The 19,768-nt window shown below is 41.7% G+C and overlaps 1 protein-coding gene across 3 annotated transcripts in view; it reads right to left on the bottom strand.

Moving 5' to 3' along the window:
- Positions 1-1,622: 1,622 nt before the first annotated feature.
- azi2 (5-azacytidine induced 2) overlaps positions 1,623-19,768 on the bottom strand; it is a 61,713-nt gene continuing 43,567 nt past the window's right edge. For all 3 annotated transcript variants that reach the window (XM_078239561.1, XM_078239543.1, XM_078239550.1), the window contains 3 exons: positions 9,060-9,184; positions 7,518-7,598; positions 1,623-3,728 (listed from right to left, as the gene is read on the bottom strand). In XM_078239561.1, coding sequence (XP_078095687.1) covers positions 3,325-3,728; positions 7,518-7,598; positions 9,060-9,184 — 610 coding nt within the window. In that variant the 3' untranslated portion in view covers positions 1,623-3,324. The remainder of the gene's footprint in view (positions 3,729-7,517; positions 7,599-9,059; positions 9,185-19,768) is intronic.

A 19,768-nucleotide genomic window follows, 5' to 3' on the forward strand; every position in this document is an offset into this window, starting at 1 on the left:
GGAAGGGGTGCCAAACAAGCAGACTATTTTTCCTGGTTGATATCAAGCTTCTTTATTATTGTTGGGGCTGCACTCATCCAGGCAAGTGAAGAGCATTCCATCACATTTCTAACTTGTGCTTTGTAGATGTTGACCAAACACTAGGGAGACAGGGGGTGAGTTACGCACCACAGGTATTCCCAGCCTGTGACTTTCTCTTGTAGTCATAGCATTTATATTGCTGATTCAGTTAAGTTTCATGACAATGGTGACTCCCAAGATGTTTATTGGGAGGGATTCAGCAACTAATATCAGGGAGAGGTGGTTAGGTTTTCTCTTGTTGGAGGCAATCATTGCCTGGAACTAAATGGCGTGAACGTTGCTTACCACTTATCAGCCTAAGCCTGAATATTGTCCACATCTTACTGCATGTGGGTGTGGACCACTTTATTATCCGAAGAGTCACAAATGGAACTGAACATGGTGGAAGCATCAACAAACATCTCCACTTCTGATTTTATAATGGAAGTAAAGTCATTGGTGAAGCAACTGAAGATGGCTTGGCTTATGAATCTTCCCTAAAGCATTCTTGCAGTGAAATCCTGGAACGGAGGACCTCCAATAACCACAATCATCTTCCTTTGTGCTAGGTATTGTTCCAGCAGTGGTGAGTTTTCTCATTGATCTCAATTTTACTGGGCTGCTTGATACCACCATCTTACCAAACACTGCCTTGGTGTAAAGGGCAGTCACTCTCACCTCATTTCGGGAATTCTGTTCTTTTGTTCATGTTAGGACCAAGACTGTAATGAGAACAGAATCTGCATAGCTCTAGTGAAAACCAAACTGAGCAGCAGTGAGCAGGTTATTGCTGTGCAAGGGCTACTTGATAATATTGTTAACAATACCTTCCATCTAAGTGATGATCTAGACTTATGCAGCATTAATTCATGAATTAAATGCGTTCTACTTTTTTTGGACTACAGTAAGAGTTATAACAACACCAGGTTAAAGTCCAACAGGTTTATTTGGTAACAAATACCATAAGCTTTCGGAGCACAGCTCCTTCGTCAGATGGAGTGGATATCTGTTCTCCAGCAGTGCACAGACACAGAAATCAAGTTACAGAATACTAATTAGAATGCAAATCTCTACAGCCAGCCAGGTCTTAAAGGTACAGACAACGTGGGTGGAGAGAGCATTCAATACAGGTTAAAGAGATGTGTATTGTCTCCAGACAGAGCAGCTAGTGAGATTCTGCAAGATCGGGGGAAAGCTGTGGGGGTTACTGATAATGTGACATAAATCCAACATCCCGGTTTAGGCCGTCCTCATGTGTGCGGAACTTGGCTATCAGTTTCAGCGCAGAGTCGCTGAGCAGAGACTGTGTTGTGAGACTTCGTACTGTGCAATATTTTATTCCAGAGTTACTTAATTAAATTTAAATTCCCAAGCTGCTGTTATGGGATTTGAATTCATGTTTCTGGAGTACTAGCCCAGTAACGTAACCACTAAACTACAGTGCCCTAACCTTCTTGTGGTTGAACATAGAAGCCCAATGTCACTTGCACATGAAAGGATGCAAGTGAAAAACCAGAGAAACTCTTCCTCAGCAAATAATGTACATCATGTCTAATGGAATACTTAGTTATCATTAATTTATTCAATCAGTACATTGCATCACATATATAACTGTGTTCCACAATTCAAAAATGAGTGACAACAATGTATATTAGTGATCTGCAGGGATTATATTATCCATTATCTGACATGTACAAAAAAAAACATTTTGGACCACAATTTAAAACCCAAAGTTTTTTAAAGCTTTGCATTATTTTGTATTATAAATTGATGAAATTGGGCAGAATAGTTAAGTGCTAAATTGACATTTCTTCCTGCAAATATGAGTGCAAGAGCAACTTAAAAGATGCAAAGTCCCGATACCTTTGCAACAAATTCTAAATTGGTTAAGAGTTGAAACAGCACCTAACTATTCAGAAAGGTGAGAATGTTTTTAAAATGATAGTTTTCTGTGATTTTTAATTGCTCTGAAATGGAAATCAGTCTAACCCAGAGATATCCAGAAGTTGAATGCAACTCTGTCACTCTTAAATGCAGATTTCCAATGGCACAGAAACAGTGATTTTAAATGCTTCCATTTTAGTATTTTATTTCCTTCAGTACTGTTCCCCTTGGCTTCCAATATGCAACCAGAAATGTTTATTTCCTTCATCCAATATTGTTATGAGGTGCTAAGACAGATCACAGCCAATTTTCCCACTTTACCAGATGGGGATCTTGCCCTGTTTGGAGATTTGGTCAAGTTAATCCAAGTCACTGCTTTGAGAAAGCCAAATGTAGTCGATCAATACTGGAATGCAAATTCAGTTCTCATATTCCCTTAAATCAAGAACGAACTTGTGGCCCTCCAAATTTTCAATTTCAGTATCTTAGATAAATATTTCAGTGGGCTACAGTTTGGCAATATTGATGATTTCAACAGGAAATATTGGCATTTCACAGTTTTAAGATAACTGAGCAACAATTAGAATGAAGCCTTTTATCAGGTTTTACAGCAGACCATCCATTACTAGATTGCACTGATAGACAACAGGCCACATGACAGCATTATATTTATGCACACACTGAAAATAAACTGCAACTTTATTTTTAAAATCTCAAAATTTGATTTTTTTTAAAAAGCAACTATTTGCAGTTTTTTTGGGGGCAGGAATGGCAGTGGGATTGAGAAGCTTCTGAGGAAAATTAGCATATTCCATTAAATATGGAGGCACTTTTAGAGGAATTAAAAATAACTAGAAGGTGCAATATCAGTGCAAGAAGGATAAGCAAAGTTCCCTTCTCCACAAAATAAAGAAACTTTATTTTTAAATAGAATTTATATGTTTGATTTTCATAATATTCAACAGAATTTAACAAATGTGATCAGATTTGAATTTCACAGATTATAGGCTTTCTGGTGCCAGGACTGGACTTTCTTACAAGAGGCATAGATTGAGAATTTCATTACCATTTCCCAAATCTACAGTCGATCCCAAATGACAGCTTACAGAGAGCTTAATTCTATAACAATTTTGTTTGATAGAAGATGAACTATTAGCTGGAGCAAGAAAATAAAGTCACCGTGCAATAGTTCGGACTCTTGATGCATTCTGTAAAGATTTTAGCAATTCTCAAAAATATTTACTTTTTGAATTGAGATACTGTTTATAGAAAGCATCAAGAGATACCATCACCTGATCAGCCATTTGCTTCAAACTAAATTTACATTTCTAAAATAGTGAATAGGAGTTCCCATTCACTGAAAGTTCACAATTATACAGCTCAGCTCCTGAACACCAAGTCTGGATTATGCATATTCACAACAGGGATTTTCATAGCAGAAGAAGGAGAGGCATTTCCAGTTTTCCAGAAAGCTGCATTGCTAGGGTTGCCCGTAGGCGAGCTAGGAAAAACCCACGAGTTATCATCAAATGAGCCCTTTCCAGAAGAACCATTTTCCTCCAAAGCAGCACTGCCAATTGGACTAGGTCTTGAATTTGTCCATGGTGCAAGGAACTCTTGATCACATAAGGCTGTTGCATCCTGCTGAAAATGGCGAGTTGTGGTACAGTTGGAAATTTTCACATCAGTATCCTTTGAAGACGAACGCGGTGCTTGATAAATTGCCCCAGAGGAATTGAGCTCTAGTTTTCCACAGTCAAGTAGCAAGTCATCTAGGCACTGAGCTGATGCATAGATCATAGAAAAATAAAAAGTAAATTAGAATTGTGCTTTGCAATTCCATTTCCAGCCCCAGGTATTGAGGTTGACTATTTATCAGGAAGATTCATAAACAGACTTCCTGATTACAAAAGGGCAAACAACATTTTATCACATATCAGCAGTTTTGCTTGGTGGGATACAAAAATGTCAGATATGGATATAGCTTTCCTACATATTCCCCAGAGCATCTCAGCTACTCGCACAGGTGAATAATCTGCAACAGGATGCTTTGAGAATTTGACTTGATGCAGGAACCATCTTAATCAAATAATTTCCCATCCCTGTTGTAGTAAAGTGCCTTTGCTATGTACGATGCCAGAAAGAATTTCAAACAGCAAAAACAAAAAGGATAATCTCTTTAGACCATTCCTTGGTATGATCCTAACCTAAACCTGATACTCTTTCTAAATTGGAAGTTCTCCTTGCAAGAAGCAGAAATCAATATCGTTTATACAGAGAACTAATGCAGCAAATTGCATCATGATTATGACTGTGCAACATTGAAATTATGCAATATTAGGAAGTAATGCAACTAAACACTAAAGAATACATACATTTTGCACACATTTAAGACCAGGTATCACTGTTAATTGAAATGATAAGTTAGACGATGAACATCTTCAGGCAATACAAGTAACTTCCTATAATCATCAACAACTTGCATTCGTATAGCACCTTTAACAAAGTAAAGCATCCCAATCCACATCATAAAGGGCCTTATCAAATAAAATTTGACTTGGATCCACGTAAGGAGATATTAGACCAGAGGACCAAAGACTTTGACAGAGGTAGGTTTTAAAAGAGCAGAGAGAGAGAGATGGAGAGATTTAGGGAGGGGATCCGGGAGTTTAAGAGTCTTAACAGCTGAAAGTATGGATCCCAATTGTGAAGCAATTAAGCTCAGGATGCACAAGAGGCCAGATGTGGAAAAATGCAGAGAACTCAAGAGGTTATGGGGTTGGAGGAGGTGAGGCCATGAAAAGATTTGAAAACCAGGATTACAATTTAAAACTCATGTTGCTCCTTTCTTAGAAAACAACATCTGCATCCTCGATCCAGCCCGGAACAAGGTAATGCTTTTACATCATACATGATTGTTGCCTTATTTTATTTAAAGATTTTTTTTATTCTTCATGGGATGAGGACATTTATTGCCCATCCCTGTATTGCCCTGAATAGAGTGGCTTGTTTGGCCATTTAAGAGTCAATCGGATTGCTGTGGATCTAGTGTAATATATAGGTCAGATCAGGTAAAGACAGCAGATTTCTGTCCCTAAAGTGCATTGGTGAATCAGATGGGTTTTTAACAACAAGCAACAATGGTTTCATGGTCACCATGAGACTTCTAATTCCAGATTTTTACTGAGTTCAAATTTCAACATCAGCCCTTGTGGGATTTGAACCACAGCATTACCCTAGGTCTTTGGACTACCAGTCCAGTGACAATACCACTACGCCATTTGCCTCCCTATTGATTGTGATTGGTTTTATGAAGAAGATTTTTTTTTTAAAGGTCTAGACCTAAAAAGGTTACACTCAAATCTCCAGTCAATTTCATTAGAACATGCCCAAATATAAAATGACTGTGAATCTGCATTACTGTCCAGCTTGGTTCAAACATAACTGGACTAGAAGCAAAGCAATGCAGCCTCAAGGTACAAGTGTGCAGACTGTAAAAGCATGATAAAGTGAGACAGAGGATTGCAAAGTAAGTAGCATGCAGGTTTCACGAGTCATCAGCCCAGCATCCTTCTTTCATAACTTGCATTTCTGGTCCTGAGTTTACTGGGAGACAATCTGTACAGGGGGAGCAGCTGACTGAAGCACTTGCCTAGAGTGAGTAGTGGGAATTTTAGACCCATCTCTACTACTTCCTCTTCCTTTGTAAAGAGGAGGAGGTAGGGATAAGAATGTGGTACATTTTAGGGCGAGCGGATACTGTGGCAGTCATGTCCCACTTGTTAATTTTAATACATTATTGATGCTAATTAATAATTACAGATTGCAGAGCCTCTGGCGATGATCTTTGTGTCGTCGATGGAGACGGGAGAGGTTCCGGAGGATTGCGGATGTGGTTCCTATATTCAAGAAAGGGAATAGGGATAGCCCAGGAAATTACCGACCGGTGAGTCTAACCTCAGTGGTTGGTAAGTTAATGGAGAAGATCCTGAGGGACAGGATTTATGAACATTTAGAGAAGTTTAGTATGCTCAAAAGTAGTCAGCACGGCTTTGTCAAAGGCAAATCGTGCCTTACGAGCCTGGTGGAGTTCTTTGAAAATGTGACTAAACACATTGACGAAGGAAAAGCGGTAGATGTGGTTTACATGGACTTCAGCAAGGCGTTCGATAAGGTCCCCCATGCAAGACTTCGAGAAAGTGAGAGGGCATGGGATCCAAGGGGCTGTGGCCTTGTGGATTCAGAACTGGCTTGCCTGCAGAAGGCAGAGAGCGGTTGTAGATGGGTCTTTTTCTGAATGGAGGTCGGACACCAGTGGAGTGCCCCAGGGATCTGTTCTGGGACCCTTGCTGTTTGTCATTTTCATAAATGACCTGGATGAGGAAGTGGAGGGATGGGTTGGTAAGTTTGCCGACAACACGAAGGTTGGTGGTGTTGTGGATAGGTTGGAGGGATGTCAGAAGCTGCAGCGTGACATAGATAGGATGCAAGACTGGGCGGAGAAGTGGCAGATGGACTTCAACCCGGATAAACGTGTAGTGGTCCATTTTGGTAGATCAAATGGGATGAAGGAGTATAATATCAAGGGTAAAACTTTTAGCAGTGTAGAGGATCAGAAGGACCTTGGGGTCCGAGTCCATAGGACTCTTAAATCAGCCTCGCAGGTAGAGGAGGTGGTTAAGAAGGCGTATGCTGTGCTGGCCTCCATCAATCGAGGGATTGAGTTTAGGAGTCGGGAGATAATGATGCAGCTTTATAAGACCCTCGTCAGACCTCACTTAGAGTACTGTGCTCAGCTCTGGTCGCCTCATTACAGGAGGGATGTGGAAATGATTGAAAGGGCGCAGAGAAGATTTACAAGGATGTTGCCTGGATTGGTTGGCATGCCTTATGAGGATAGGCTGAGGGAGCTCGGTCTTTTCTCCTTGGAGAGATGAAGGATGAGAAGTGACCTGATAGAGGTGTACAAGATGTTGAGAGGTATAGATCGGGTGGATTCTCGGAGGCTTTTTCCCAGGGCTGAAATGGCTGCTACGAGAGGACACAGGTTTAAGGTGCTGGGGAGTAGGTACAGAGGAGATGTCAGGGGTAAGTTTTTCACTCAGAGGGTGGTGGGTGAGTGGAATCGGCTGCCGTCAGTGGTGGTGGAGACAAACTCGATAGGGTCTTTTAAGAGACTTCTGGATGAGTACATGGGACTTAATAGGCTTGAGGGTTATAGGTAAGCCTATATATAAGCCTAGGTAGGTAGGGACATGACCGGCGCAACTTGTGGGCCGAAGGGCCTGTTTGTGCTGTATTTTTTTCTATGTTCTATTTCCTTACTTCAAAGAAAATATCTATTTAATAGTTATCTGCATTTTTCAAAGTTGACAAAAGTTGAAAAGTTTCAAAAGATTAGATTGATTGAATGCAAGTTTCCAATGATTTGCAATGACTGAAGGTACATTCTTTAAGCTAAATAGTTCTGTTAAACTTCTAAAGAAAGCCTAAAATTACAGCCATTGCACACAGTCATCTCCTCTGCTGGAATGTCAGCAGAGGGCTGTATATTCCATGGGCCAGGTACTTGCCTATGAGATTCGGTCTTCGTGCCTCCGTTCTCTGTATCCTTCCTCCTGTTTCTTTTCCTTCCTCCTGCTGCTTCTTCTCTGCTATAACATGAGGCAGGGGTAGAGATAGCAAAAGATACAGTTTTATTTCTATAATAAAGCATATAATACATATCTGCCGTAACAACAGCTGTGAATAGCTTCAATATTTTCTGGACCATTGACTACAGGTGCATAATGTTGGAAAATCTGGTCACAATTTGAAGAGATTCTTCAAGCAAGTACAATTGCAGGAAGTTTGAACTGGAAAACACAGAGCAGAGTCAGTTTTATCAGCAGAGATCCATTTGGCAAAGTGATCGACAAATTGGAAAATATGGGGAATATATGAATGTATTGCAGTCACACATGTAACATTGTGATTGTGTCCTGGTTGCCCGTGTTTCTGAGCACAAATACGTGGGAAATCTAAAGCCATATCTAAAGTGCACACTCGAAGAGTTTGGCAATGAAAAAGTTTTTACATCAAATTTGAACAAACAATGGAAAATTCAATATTAAAAGATATCTTTTAAGATTAGCATTGCTCTTCAAAAAATAAATAAATTGTTAAAGACACGAACACCTGGCTGACAAGATCAATTTCACTGGTTCAAAATAATTATGGTAAATAATTAATCCTGGGTAAGCATATTTCAAGCTCATGTGAAATATGGTTCAGCAGGTTCGTAGTTAACAGATGAAAGTGACCTGTTGGCCTCGAGGTTCAGCCTTTTAAAGTAAAACCACCCATTGTTTAAGCAATGGAATATCTCACTATTACATTGTGCTCAAAGTCATTTTCTCAAGGGTATGGAAAGTACCAAATAGATAAATATGGAAATGATATATGCGTGCAATGAGCGATTTGTCCTTCTGGAAATAAATACAATCTTGAAGCAATTTTCTAAATAAAAGATGATCTCAACTACGTCACAACTGGAAGTGGAACAGATAATAGTTTGTATTACCATTTATACTGTGGCAAAAAGAGTATCAGCAAAGGTTTCAGTCACAAAATTAAAATCACAATCTGAGAAATGGGGTAATTTCTGTTTCTTTTTAGGGTAATTTATTAACCAGAATAATGGAATTCAAAAATTAGTTTTGTACCAATTTTTTTTAAACTTACAAAATTGTTTTTTAAAAAAAGAGACTTTTCTTTCTGCAAGTTGAGAGATTGGACATTAAGGTTGCTACAAAATGCTTGGGTCACACCTCAGCATTGCTTGCAAAGGGTAGTTCATCTAGTATTGTTCAGAAATGTGGAGAAGAAGCCACAAGGGGAACAGAAAAAAAAGTACAGAACATATTTGTTGTTTATGAGCAACACCTTTTGTGTGTGAAACTGATCAGCACGAGATAGACAGCACAAATACATATTCAGGCCAGATAGTAGCTTGCATATTTAGACTTATCATGAGATGCTGACAAGATATATTTGATAGCTGCTCTTTTATTGGCATTGATAGAATCAGTGGTTAAAGGCAGACCATTTCCCTTTCACACGTTACATTTACTTACCATTCTTTGTTGAGCTCTGTGCGGCTAACAGTTTTCGCAGAAGCTCTGCTTGTGTCTTTGTCACCAAGTGTAAGTTAGACATTTCTCTCTTCAGATCCTGGTATGGTTTCAGCAGACCAACTTCTCTAAAATAAAAAAAACCTTTCACTGTCGACTTTGTCACAATAAAGAAGAAAAATAAGGTATGAATAATACCTGTTAGAATAAATAACTGTCACATTGTGTATCCAGGAAAAGAACCTTCGGAACAATATCTTTTTAAAGGGGTAAACTATGTCAAGAAACCAATTTTGGACCTGCATTATTTTTAAAGTAAATAGTTATTAAGTATTGGTCAAAAACGTGGTCTATTTTCTCTTTTCTGCCTAAAAACAAAAAAAAAATCAAGGAATGATAGTACATGTTTATACATTTATAATAGTTTTCAACTTTATATTCTTAATAGTTTAAAAATTTAAATACAGCTTTATATTTCATTTTTGCTAATTGCTATATTTTTACACAAGGCTATAAAGCCCAGTGTTTAACATGGCCATTAATTATTTTTTGATTACTGGACATAAATTTCAGTAGCTCAGGAAATCATATGGAAAGTGATGATGGGGGTCTCTTTCAGAAAGGTCAGGTGGGTGGAGTGAATGAAATAGTAAGAACCAACAATTTATATTTACATTACACCTTTAATGTAATAAGAATATCTCAATGCACTTCATAGGAGTGTCATAAAGCAAATCTGACACTGAGCTACATGAGGCGATATTAAGGCAGAAGGCCAAAAGCTTGGTCAAAGAGGCAGGTTTTAAGGAGCGTCTTAAAGGTGGAAAGAGAGGTATAAAGACAGAGAGATTTATGGAGGGTATGTCAAACCTTAGGGCCCACGGAGCTGAATGCATGACCATCAATGATGCAACAATTAAAATTGGGGATGTTCGAGAGGGTAGAATTAGAAGCGCATATTTCTCAAAGGGTTATACGACTGAAGGAAATAACTGGAGATGGGGAGCAGTGAGGCCACAGAGACATTTGAGAAGAAAGGTGCGAATTTTTTTAAAAAATTGAGGTGCTACTTGGCTGAGAGCTGGGCGGCAGAGCTTTGGATAAGCTCAAGTTTACGGAGTTTAGAATGTGGGACAATATGGGCCTACTGGCCAAAGTGCATGAGAAGAAAGTTCCTCCCATCAAAAATCGAATGTCAAAAGCCATTGGTTTCAGTCCCCACCGAAATCTCTGTCCCTAGCCAGACACCATTCCTCTCCATAGCAAGACATATGCCAAACACTTCCCAATGCAGACAAATAGAACAGTCAAGAGTCACTCCCCCCGCCCCTCACTCCAAATCCCCAAACCAACTGCTGCACAATTACCACAGACTGGGGATGCATCTTTGTGACAGTAGCCCCTTCATTACACTGGGGGATTTTTCCTCATGTTCCACAATGCTGTTAGATTATAATCCTCAAGTCTGAAAACTTAACTTCTTTGTTTAAGGATTCCATCTTTAAATTGGGATCCAAGGGGGAGAGAAAACCTAGAAGTCACTTCATACTGTAGTGGATCAGCAAAAACCTCACCACTGCAACCACTAGTTTCTGCATGGACTCATGGAAATCACAATGATGAATGTTGGTGATTATCCCACAAGATCACACTACATGAATGTTAGACGCATGCAACACTAGGGTAGCTCAGATCCTGAACAAAAACTAAACCTTTAGAAAGGAATTTCTGAACAGCATAGACTGCAATCTTTGGAGGCAGTTCAAGTTTTCACCCACAAACTAGAACAATACATGTAAGCAAACCCAAGTAAAACTGTATTGTAACAGTGGATTGGAGTCTCAGTCCTTCAGAAGTTATTGTGCAGGGTAAAGATGTAGATCCGGTGGGCGTGTGAAGGGGTGGATGATGAATGAGTAGTGGACTTATATGACTGATGAATCTTTGTTCAAAACTCAGTTTAGGAGCAGACAGCCTGACGCTTGGTCAGTTTAATTTTCAATCTGGTCAGCAACTCGCCATAATACTATAGCTATGATTAGTAAGTCATGTGAAATTACAGGTACAAACTCATTCATACACGAATGAAGTGCTTTTAGAAATGAGATAAATCTTGTTGAAATTTACAAATGAGTATTAGTTGTAGGTGAAAAAAGACAAAGATGCAGAGGACAGGAGTTCCAAAGTTTAATGAACAATATGCTTTAATATTAAGCAATGCTTTATTAATGATGCAATTCTAACATTACAATTCAAATTTAATTTTTTCATGGGGTGTGGACATCACTGGTTGTCCATTCCTACTGAACTGAGTGGCTTGCTGGGCCATTTCAGGACAGTAAAAGTCAACCACATTGCTGTGGGTTTGATGTAGACCATACTGAGTAATGATGGCAGATTACCCTCCCTAAAGAATATTAGTGAACCAAAATTTTTATGTCAATCAATGATGGTGTCATGGTTACTGAGGCTAGCTTTCAATTCCAGATATATTGATAAATTAAATTTCACTAGCATGGTGTGATTTGAATTCTTGTCCCCAGAACATTATGCACTTGGGGAGGGGTAACAAGACAAAGGATTAACTATGAATAGTAGGACCCTGGAAAGTGCTGGACATCAGAGGGACCTTGGAGTACATATTCATAGATTCCTGAAGGTAGAAAGGCAGGTAGATAAGGTGGTTAAGAAGGGATAATGGAATACTTGCTATGAGGAACAATTATATAGGCTGGGATTGTTTTCCTTGGAACAGCGACAGTTGAGAAGGGACCTGCAAGAGTGTTTAAGATTCTGAGAGGTATAGATAGGGTAAATAGGAAAGTACTTTTTCCATTCGTAGAAGGGTGAATAACCAGAGGGCACAGATTTAAGGTAAGTAGAAGGCTAAGAGGAGAGTTGAGAAGGTGGTGGGAGTCTGGAACACATTGCTTGAAAGGAAGACGACCTATTTAGATATTCACTTGGGGCAAGCGCTGGAAAATGGGATTAGTGTAGTGAGATCTTTGTTGACTAGCATGATCACGATGGGCCAAATGGCCTCCTCCTGTGCTGTAAATGTCTATGAATCTATAAATTAGTCTGGGCCTCTGGATTACTAGTGACATTACCACTACGCCACCATTACCCCATTAAACATTTAATTTTAAATTTAAATACGTAATGAATAATAATTAAACATTCAATACACTTGAAATTTTATTAGCATAGCTATGAATTAAGAACATTTTTTGGCTTTTATTGACAGGAGAAATCTGCACCTCAAACAACAGGCAACATTGGACCTTTACACAATCCAAAGGCAGAAAGGACAAAAACATCTTCTAAAGGAGTAACAATGCTATGCAAAGATGATTTGATATTCAATTTTAAAATGTATAAAGCCTACACGTTTTCAATTACATTCTACAATGATCATTTCACAACAGAAGCAGTATTAGAGATTATCAGTGCTTGAGCTCCACCTGGTGGGAACATTTTAAATTACTGAGTATATTAAACCACATTTGATCAGTGATGGTAGCATACATGTTCTTAATTTGCCAAACAAGTGAGCCCACATGGCAATTTTAAGATATGATCATTGAAGCACTTGGTAGTTTGTAAAGAGAGAATAAACAAGAAAGTTTGTCTTCTGAGAATCTTCTCATTGAAAATAAGCAATAGCAGATCACAGAACTCAATCCTGCCAAAGCCAAGTTCAATAGTTAATGATAAAAAATAAACTTACAAGGATTCAATCATAACTATCTGATTTTAAAGTAAAGTGAAATCTATCCCTATATAGTGTTTTTTTTTGGGCTGCGAGTGCAGCTGACAAACGCAAAGCACTGAAGAGCTTTGCTCCTCTGTCCTTGGGCATCTGAACCCATTCTGAGATTGCTGCCATGTATTCATTTTCACTTCTCCTTCTTGTTTGCCAATATACACGAAACTGCCCAAGGCTGGAAGTTAATCCGATTGTCTGGACAGGACATTAAAATGTGAATAACCTTCTGGGACATTCCATTGATAAGACCAGTGTCATAACTTCCATGGAGTGACAATCAGTGGTCGTTTGCTACTCCATATCGCCTTACTTGCACTTAAATTCTTAAGTGCCTGTCTTGCCCAACCTTCCTGACGCAGCGAAGCACATCCCTGGCTCCAGTGGTGAAGTTTAAAAGGAGGGGAGTGAAGGAGGACACACCCTATTTTTTTTAAATGGCATAACTCAGCTGGCAAGTTTAAATGCCCATTGAAAGTAACAAGCCAGGAAAGGAGGGAGAGGTTTTGGACATTCAGGGGGGAGACTGTTTTGGGTCAGGGGATGCGGATTTGCTCAGTGGGTGGGGTGGGAGTTTCAGAGGTCTGGTCGAATCAGGGGATCAGGAATCCCATGGGGAATGAGGTGCTTAGTTAGGGGAACAGGTCCCATGTAGGGCTCAGTCTGGGCCTTTAAAATAGGTACACTGAAGTGAGGAGTGTTTTTATTTCTTCTACTTTCAGAGTGACTGTGAGGGTGAAACCACCCAACGTTAGTGATTTGTCGGATGATTTCCAGCTCAGTGCAGTTGTCCAGTGGAAGTTAGTGCGACCGGAAAATTGCCGCATAAACCCTTACCTGGGAATTTCCAAAAGGAATTCCCCAACACATCTTTGGGGTATCCCCAAGTCTGACGCTAGGGAGCCAGGAAGTTGCATGCCATTTTGGCTGAAACTCAAACCCTTTTGCCAATGCTCAAATCATCAGGGACCATTTGTGTGGGCAATGGAAAAAGTCAATACTACGTCACCTAACAGGAACCAGATGATGATCAGGAAGATTGATCAACAAACATTTTAAGAGCAGCCGACGTCAGTCTGGAAAGCAAAGTAACTCAGAACCCAGCCCAACAAAGGAAGAACCCTACCCAGAATCCATTAACCAGAGGAGAATTGCAGCTAGCCTGTTACCCACCAATTTGAAGAACCAAGCAAGACCTTCGCTACAGGGTGTTGACTACACCTCGATTGCAGCAAAGCCAGAAACCTGTGGCTGAAAATGATAAGCCACTGCAAATTAGTCACCAGAAACCTCCAACCTCCATTTCTTCAGTGAACCAAAGACAATCATCAGGCCTGCAACATTTCAAGCTTCCATTTCCAAGGATTCAAGAAGAAAAAAGTGAATTTTTAGTTTGTTTCAAAAACCTATACGTATGCTACCTCTTTTGTCATCACTTTTCTTATGTAAGTGAATGAGTGCTGTTGCAAATACATTGGGGTGTTGTGAAATAAACATCCCTTTTTTAAAAAACTTACAAGAAATCCTGTCTTTTTGTCTGTTCTTCAGTCACAGGACTCAGTTAAAACACTTCATCTGCAAAATGTGCATCTGTGGTCAGAGCAGAGGTGAAAAAGGGGAACCATCCTACTATCTCTCTCACAACACATCTATACAGGCACAGGATTGGGACCCAATCTTTCTCTCCCCTTTGGCTGTATTCCACAGTACAAACACCCCTGGTTCCCTCATCCCAAAAGCACTAACTCCCCAAAAACTTGGACTTAACACTTTGTTGTCAGATTAAACAAGCTAGTTTGAGCAATGTAAATATGGATCCAGTCCTATACATCTACTGTCTTTGTGGTTCTCAATAAAAGTATCAGACAAGGAAGATCAAACTTACATTTTTATAGTGCCTTCACATTCTCAGACACTGCTGTCAGACTTTTGAATGGACTTGCCTTGCATTAAGTTGATCTTTCTCTACACCCTAGCTATGACTAGAACACTACATCCTGCACTCTCTTGTTTCTTTCTCTATGAATGGTATGCTTTGTCTGTATACCACGCAAGAAACAATACTTTTCACTACATGTTAATACATGTGACAATAATAAATCAAATCAAAATCTGGCATTTCTTATGCTGGGAACCTCATGAGAAAGCAGAAATGGAATCATCCGCTTGGCACTTCTGTCCAAAGACAGTTGCATGTTGACAGTTACCATCCCTTCGCTCCCCTCATCCAAGTCACTGATGCAAATTGTAAAAAGTTGAGGCCCCAGAACAAACCCATGCGGAACCCCATTCGTCACATCCTGCCAATCAGAAAAAGACCGATTTATGCATTCTGTTTTCTGACAACCAGTCAATTTTCTATCCAGGCTAGTCTGTTTCCACCTACACCATTATTTTTTATTTTCCGCAATAACCTTTGATGTGGTACCGTATCAAATGCCTTCCGGAAATGTAAGTTTGGATATCTACAAACTCCCTTTACCCACAACATGTTACTCCTTCAAAGAACTTGGATTTTCCCCCTTTTTAGTTCTTTGAAAAATCTTTTATCACAGTTTTATTTGCGCGTGCGTGCGCACGACAAACCAAAATGTGATTCGAAGGATTGATAAGACATCCCAGTTCCTGCAGTGCTCAATGACCACGGAAGGCCTCAATGGTGGTGCCAGTGGTCACCACATGCTCCCTCTCCAGGGACACCTGGCCATGAATGTAGCCACAGTAGAAGGGCAGACAGTCAGATCGGACGATCCCCTCGGTCGCCTGCTGTCTGGACCTATCGATGGCAGGTTTGGCCAGGCCCAGAAGCAGGTTCACAAGGAGGTCCCCCTCCACACTGGTGCCTATAGATCAGGAGCACGAGGCTAAAGTGCAAACAAAACTATGACAAAAGATTTTTCAAATAACTAAAAGGGGTGCAGTCTAAGGCAACCTATATACGCATAGTCCACGCACTCCCCAAGGCCAAAAAAAGGGCAGGTATCTTGGGAGTCCGTGAACCGATGCATCCTACGGTTGTATGGAACTACTGCAAGCAAAACTCCCACCCTGATATCAAGGGGGAGGACTCATCGATAGAGAGCCCTCTGCAGCTGGATGGCAAAAAGTGCGAGTGCAGGGAAATGAAGGATGTGTAGAATATTCAGGAAGCTCCAGAGTGGGGTTGAAGGTTCGGGGCTTATTTGATTTTATACTTCAGTTTTACAATGCTGAGGCTATTCAGTTTTTATAGTTGTCATGCTCCTTGTCCTGGAAAACTACTATCTCATTTCCAACCTCTGTTCTATCCCTAGGTTCTGTCAACCCCACCACCCCTCCTTGCACACACGCATGCATGCACAGAGATCTGTGCCCATTTTCTTCACATTTCAAGATTTTAGAAGAACAGAAGAGGTGAATAAAGAGGCAGACATGTAAAAAAACTCTTGTAATACAAACTTTCACTGAACCTTGGGTCCACAAATCAACGAAATGAAGTCAAAAGAAAGAAAAACTTGCATGTATATGGGCGTGGTTCATGGCCATCGGATGTCTCAATGTGCTCTACAGCCAGTGAAGTACTTGTGAAGTGTATTCACTGTCGTAATGTCGGAAACACGGCAGCCAGTTTTGCACACAATGAACTCTCACAAACAGCAATGTGATAATGACCAGATAATCTGTTTTTGTGATGTTGATTGAGGGATAAATAGTGGCCCGGACATTGGGATAACTTCCCTGCTCTTCTTTGAAATAGTGCTACGGTATCTTTTACATCCACCGAAACAACAAGAGGGGCCCTGGTTTAAGGTCTCACCTAAAAGACATTACCAGTATTAGCTAACAGTTTTTTGTTCAGGTCCTTGAACCGATAAAAATTGTGACTCACAGCTGTCATATTTAAATCAGTAAGGAGGTTAGTTTTAAGACATCATTTTTTTAGTTGAATAGGTATAACAGAATTGAATGGTTACAATACAGAAGGAAGCCATTCAGTCTGCCGTGTCAGTGTCAATTCCTTGTTACAGCTACTTAACCAGACCCACTTCTCACTTCCTCTGATTTGCAACCCAGACACCCATGGGTACAAGTCACACTCAAACTTGAGCACAAAAGATCTCCGTACTGAAGGAATGCTGCACTATGCCTTTCAAAACAGACATTAAAACGAAACCTGGTCTATTCTCTTAGATGAACATTAAAAACCCCAAAGCACTATTCTCCAAAGAAGAACCCAAAGCAATATTTATGTACGAGTCAACATCATGAAAACAGATTATTTGGTCATTGAAGGTTGAGGGGTGACCTAATGGAGAATTTTAGAATAATGAAAGGTTTTGATAGAAGGCAAGCCAAAAGGATCAGAGGGGGGGGGGGGGGGAGGCGGGGGCACCATGGCCCCTTGATTCTCCAGCAGCTCCAGTATTTCTGGCACAGAGCTGAATAACTCATGGTAATTCGAACTTGCATGTATTTTCAATCCCATTAGCAGACCCGGGACTGAAATATCCAGGCCCGCTCGCACGCCCTCCCCTCCCCCGCCAGCAGTGGTTCACTCCAGCGGGGTTTAGCATAGCTCCCCACTTGCGGGGAGATTACGGCTGATTTTGGGGGGGGGGGGGGCATTGAGGCCCCTCAGGTGGTCAGGCACTGGGGGTGCCCTGTGGGCATTGCCACCTTGGCAATGCAAGCCTGGTCACCCTGGCACTGTACAAGGGGCAAAGTACCAATTTTCAGGGGGCATCTTGGCACTGCCCACCAGGTATAGGCAGTGCCAAGGGGGCAGGGGGTCCCACTGCCACTCTGCATTCTTGGACACACGCATCTCCATTAAGGACGGTCGCCTCAGCACCTCAAGATACCGCAAGCCCACGGATAACCTCATGATGCTCCACTTCTCCAGCTTCCACCCTAAACATGTAAAAGAAGCCATCCCCTACGGACAAGCCCTCCGAATACACAGGATCTGCTCAGATGAGGAGGATCGCAACAGACACCTCCAGACGCTGAAAGATGCCCTCATAAGAACAGGATATGGCGCTCGACTCATCGATCAACAGTTCCGACGCGCCACAGCGAAAAACCGCACTGACCTCCTCAGAAGACAAACACGGGACACGGTGGACAGAGTACCCTTCGTCGTCCAGTACTTCCCCGGAGCGGAGAAGCTACGGCATCTCCTCCGGAGCCTTCAACATGTCATTGATGAAGACGAACATCTCGACAAGGCCATCCCCACACCCCCACTTCTTGCCTTCAAACAACCACGCAACCTCAAACAGACCATTGTCCGCAGCAAACTACCCAGCCTTCAGGAGAACAGTGACCATGACACCACACAACCCTGCCACAGCAACTTCTGCAAGACGTGCCGGATCATCGACACGGATGCCATCATCTCACGTGAGAACACCATCTACCAGGTACACGGTACCTACTCTTGCAACTCGGCCAACGTTGTCCACCTGATACGCTGCAGGAAAGGATGTCCCGAGGCATGGTACATTGGGGAAACCATGCAGACGCTACGACAACGGATGAATGAACACCGCTCGACAATCACCAGGCAAGACTGTTCTCTTCCTGTGGGGGAGCACTTCAGCAGTCACGGGCATTCAGCCTTGGATCTTCAGGTAAGCGTTCTCCAAGGCAGCCTTCACGACACACGACAGCGCAGAGTCGCTGAGCAGAAACTGATAGCCACGTTCCGCACACATGACGACGGCCTAAACCGGGATGTTGGATTTATGTCACATTATCAGTAACCCCCACAGCTTGCCCCTGGTCTTGCATAATCTCACCAGCTGTTCTGTCTGGAGACAATACACATCTCTTTAACCTGTGTTTAATGTTCCCTCCAACCACATTATCTGTACCTTTTAAGACCTGGCTGGCTGTAGAGATTTGCATTCTAATTAGTATTCTGTAACTTGATTTCTGTGTCTGTGCACTGTTGGAGAACAGAGACCACTCTATCTGACGAAGGAGCAGCACGCTCCGAAAGCTTATGGTATTTTCTACCAAATAAACCTGTTGGACTTTAACATGGTGTTGTGAGACTTCTTACTCTGCATTTGGACAGAGGGAGGGAGGCCAGTGATCGCGGCTGGCCATCGGGGGTTGGGGGGTCAGCCTGCTGGGGGCATCGATGCAGGCTGGGGGAGGGTTGAGGCTGACCCGCGCATGTTCGGGGACCAGCGATCGGGCCGATCTCGGCGCAGACTGTTTGCCACATGTGCAATGGCCTGCTTAGCGCTATGCTGCCGGACTCTACAGCAGAAATAGGCTCCGTCCACCAATTTTCAGCATGATTCACGCCTGTGCACTCTGCAGTGCAGTGTAGGAGACTCATTTTGAAACCCCCGCTGAAAAAAGCAGCATCATTTACTTGTTTTTACGCAAATTTGACACTTGAATTTTTTTGGGGAGAATTGCCCCAAATTCTCTACACCTGGCATGGTGGCACAGTGGTTAGCACTGCTGCCACACAGCGCCAGGGATCCAGGTTCAATTCTGACCTTGAGTGACTGTGTGGAGTTTGCACATTCTCCGTGTCTGCGTGGGTTTCCTCGGGTGGCTCTGGTTTCCTCCCACAGTCCAAAGGTGTGCAGGTTAGGTGGATCGGTCATGATAAATTGCCCCTTCCTTTCACGACGGTAGGTTAGATGCATTAGTAGGTTAAGTGTGTGGAGTTGGGGGATAGGGTGGGGGAAAGGGCCTGGGTAAGATACTCTGTCAGAGAGAGAGTCAGTGCAGATGCAATGGGCCGAACGGTCTCCTTCTGCACTGACGGGATTCTATGATTTATGTCAATTATAGCTACAGACTCTAGCACACCAACATGACAATGATCAAAGCTCCACAGCCACAGGAATCCAGTTGCAGAGCAATGACACATACTGCAAGCACATCTACAACCAACATGCAAGATAGAGATGATGCAGCAAGTCTCAGCCAAAGACACTCC

This window comes from Mustelus asterias, chromosome 2 (genome assembly GCF_964213995.1).
Source record: "Mustelus asterias chromosome 2, sMusAst1.hap1.1, whole genome shotgun sequence".
In the NCBI taxonomy this organism is placed as follows: Eukaryota; Metazoa; Chordata; class Chondrichthyes; order Carcharhiniformes; family Triakidae; genus Mustelus; species Mustelus asterias.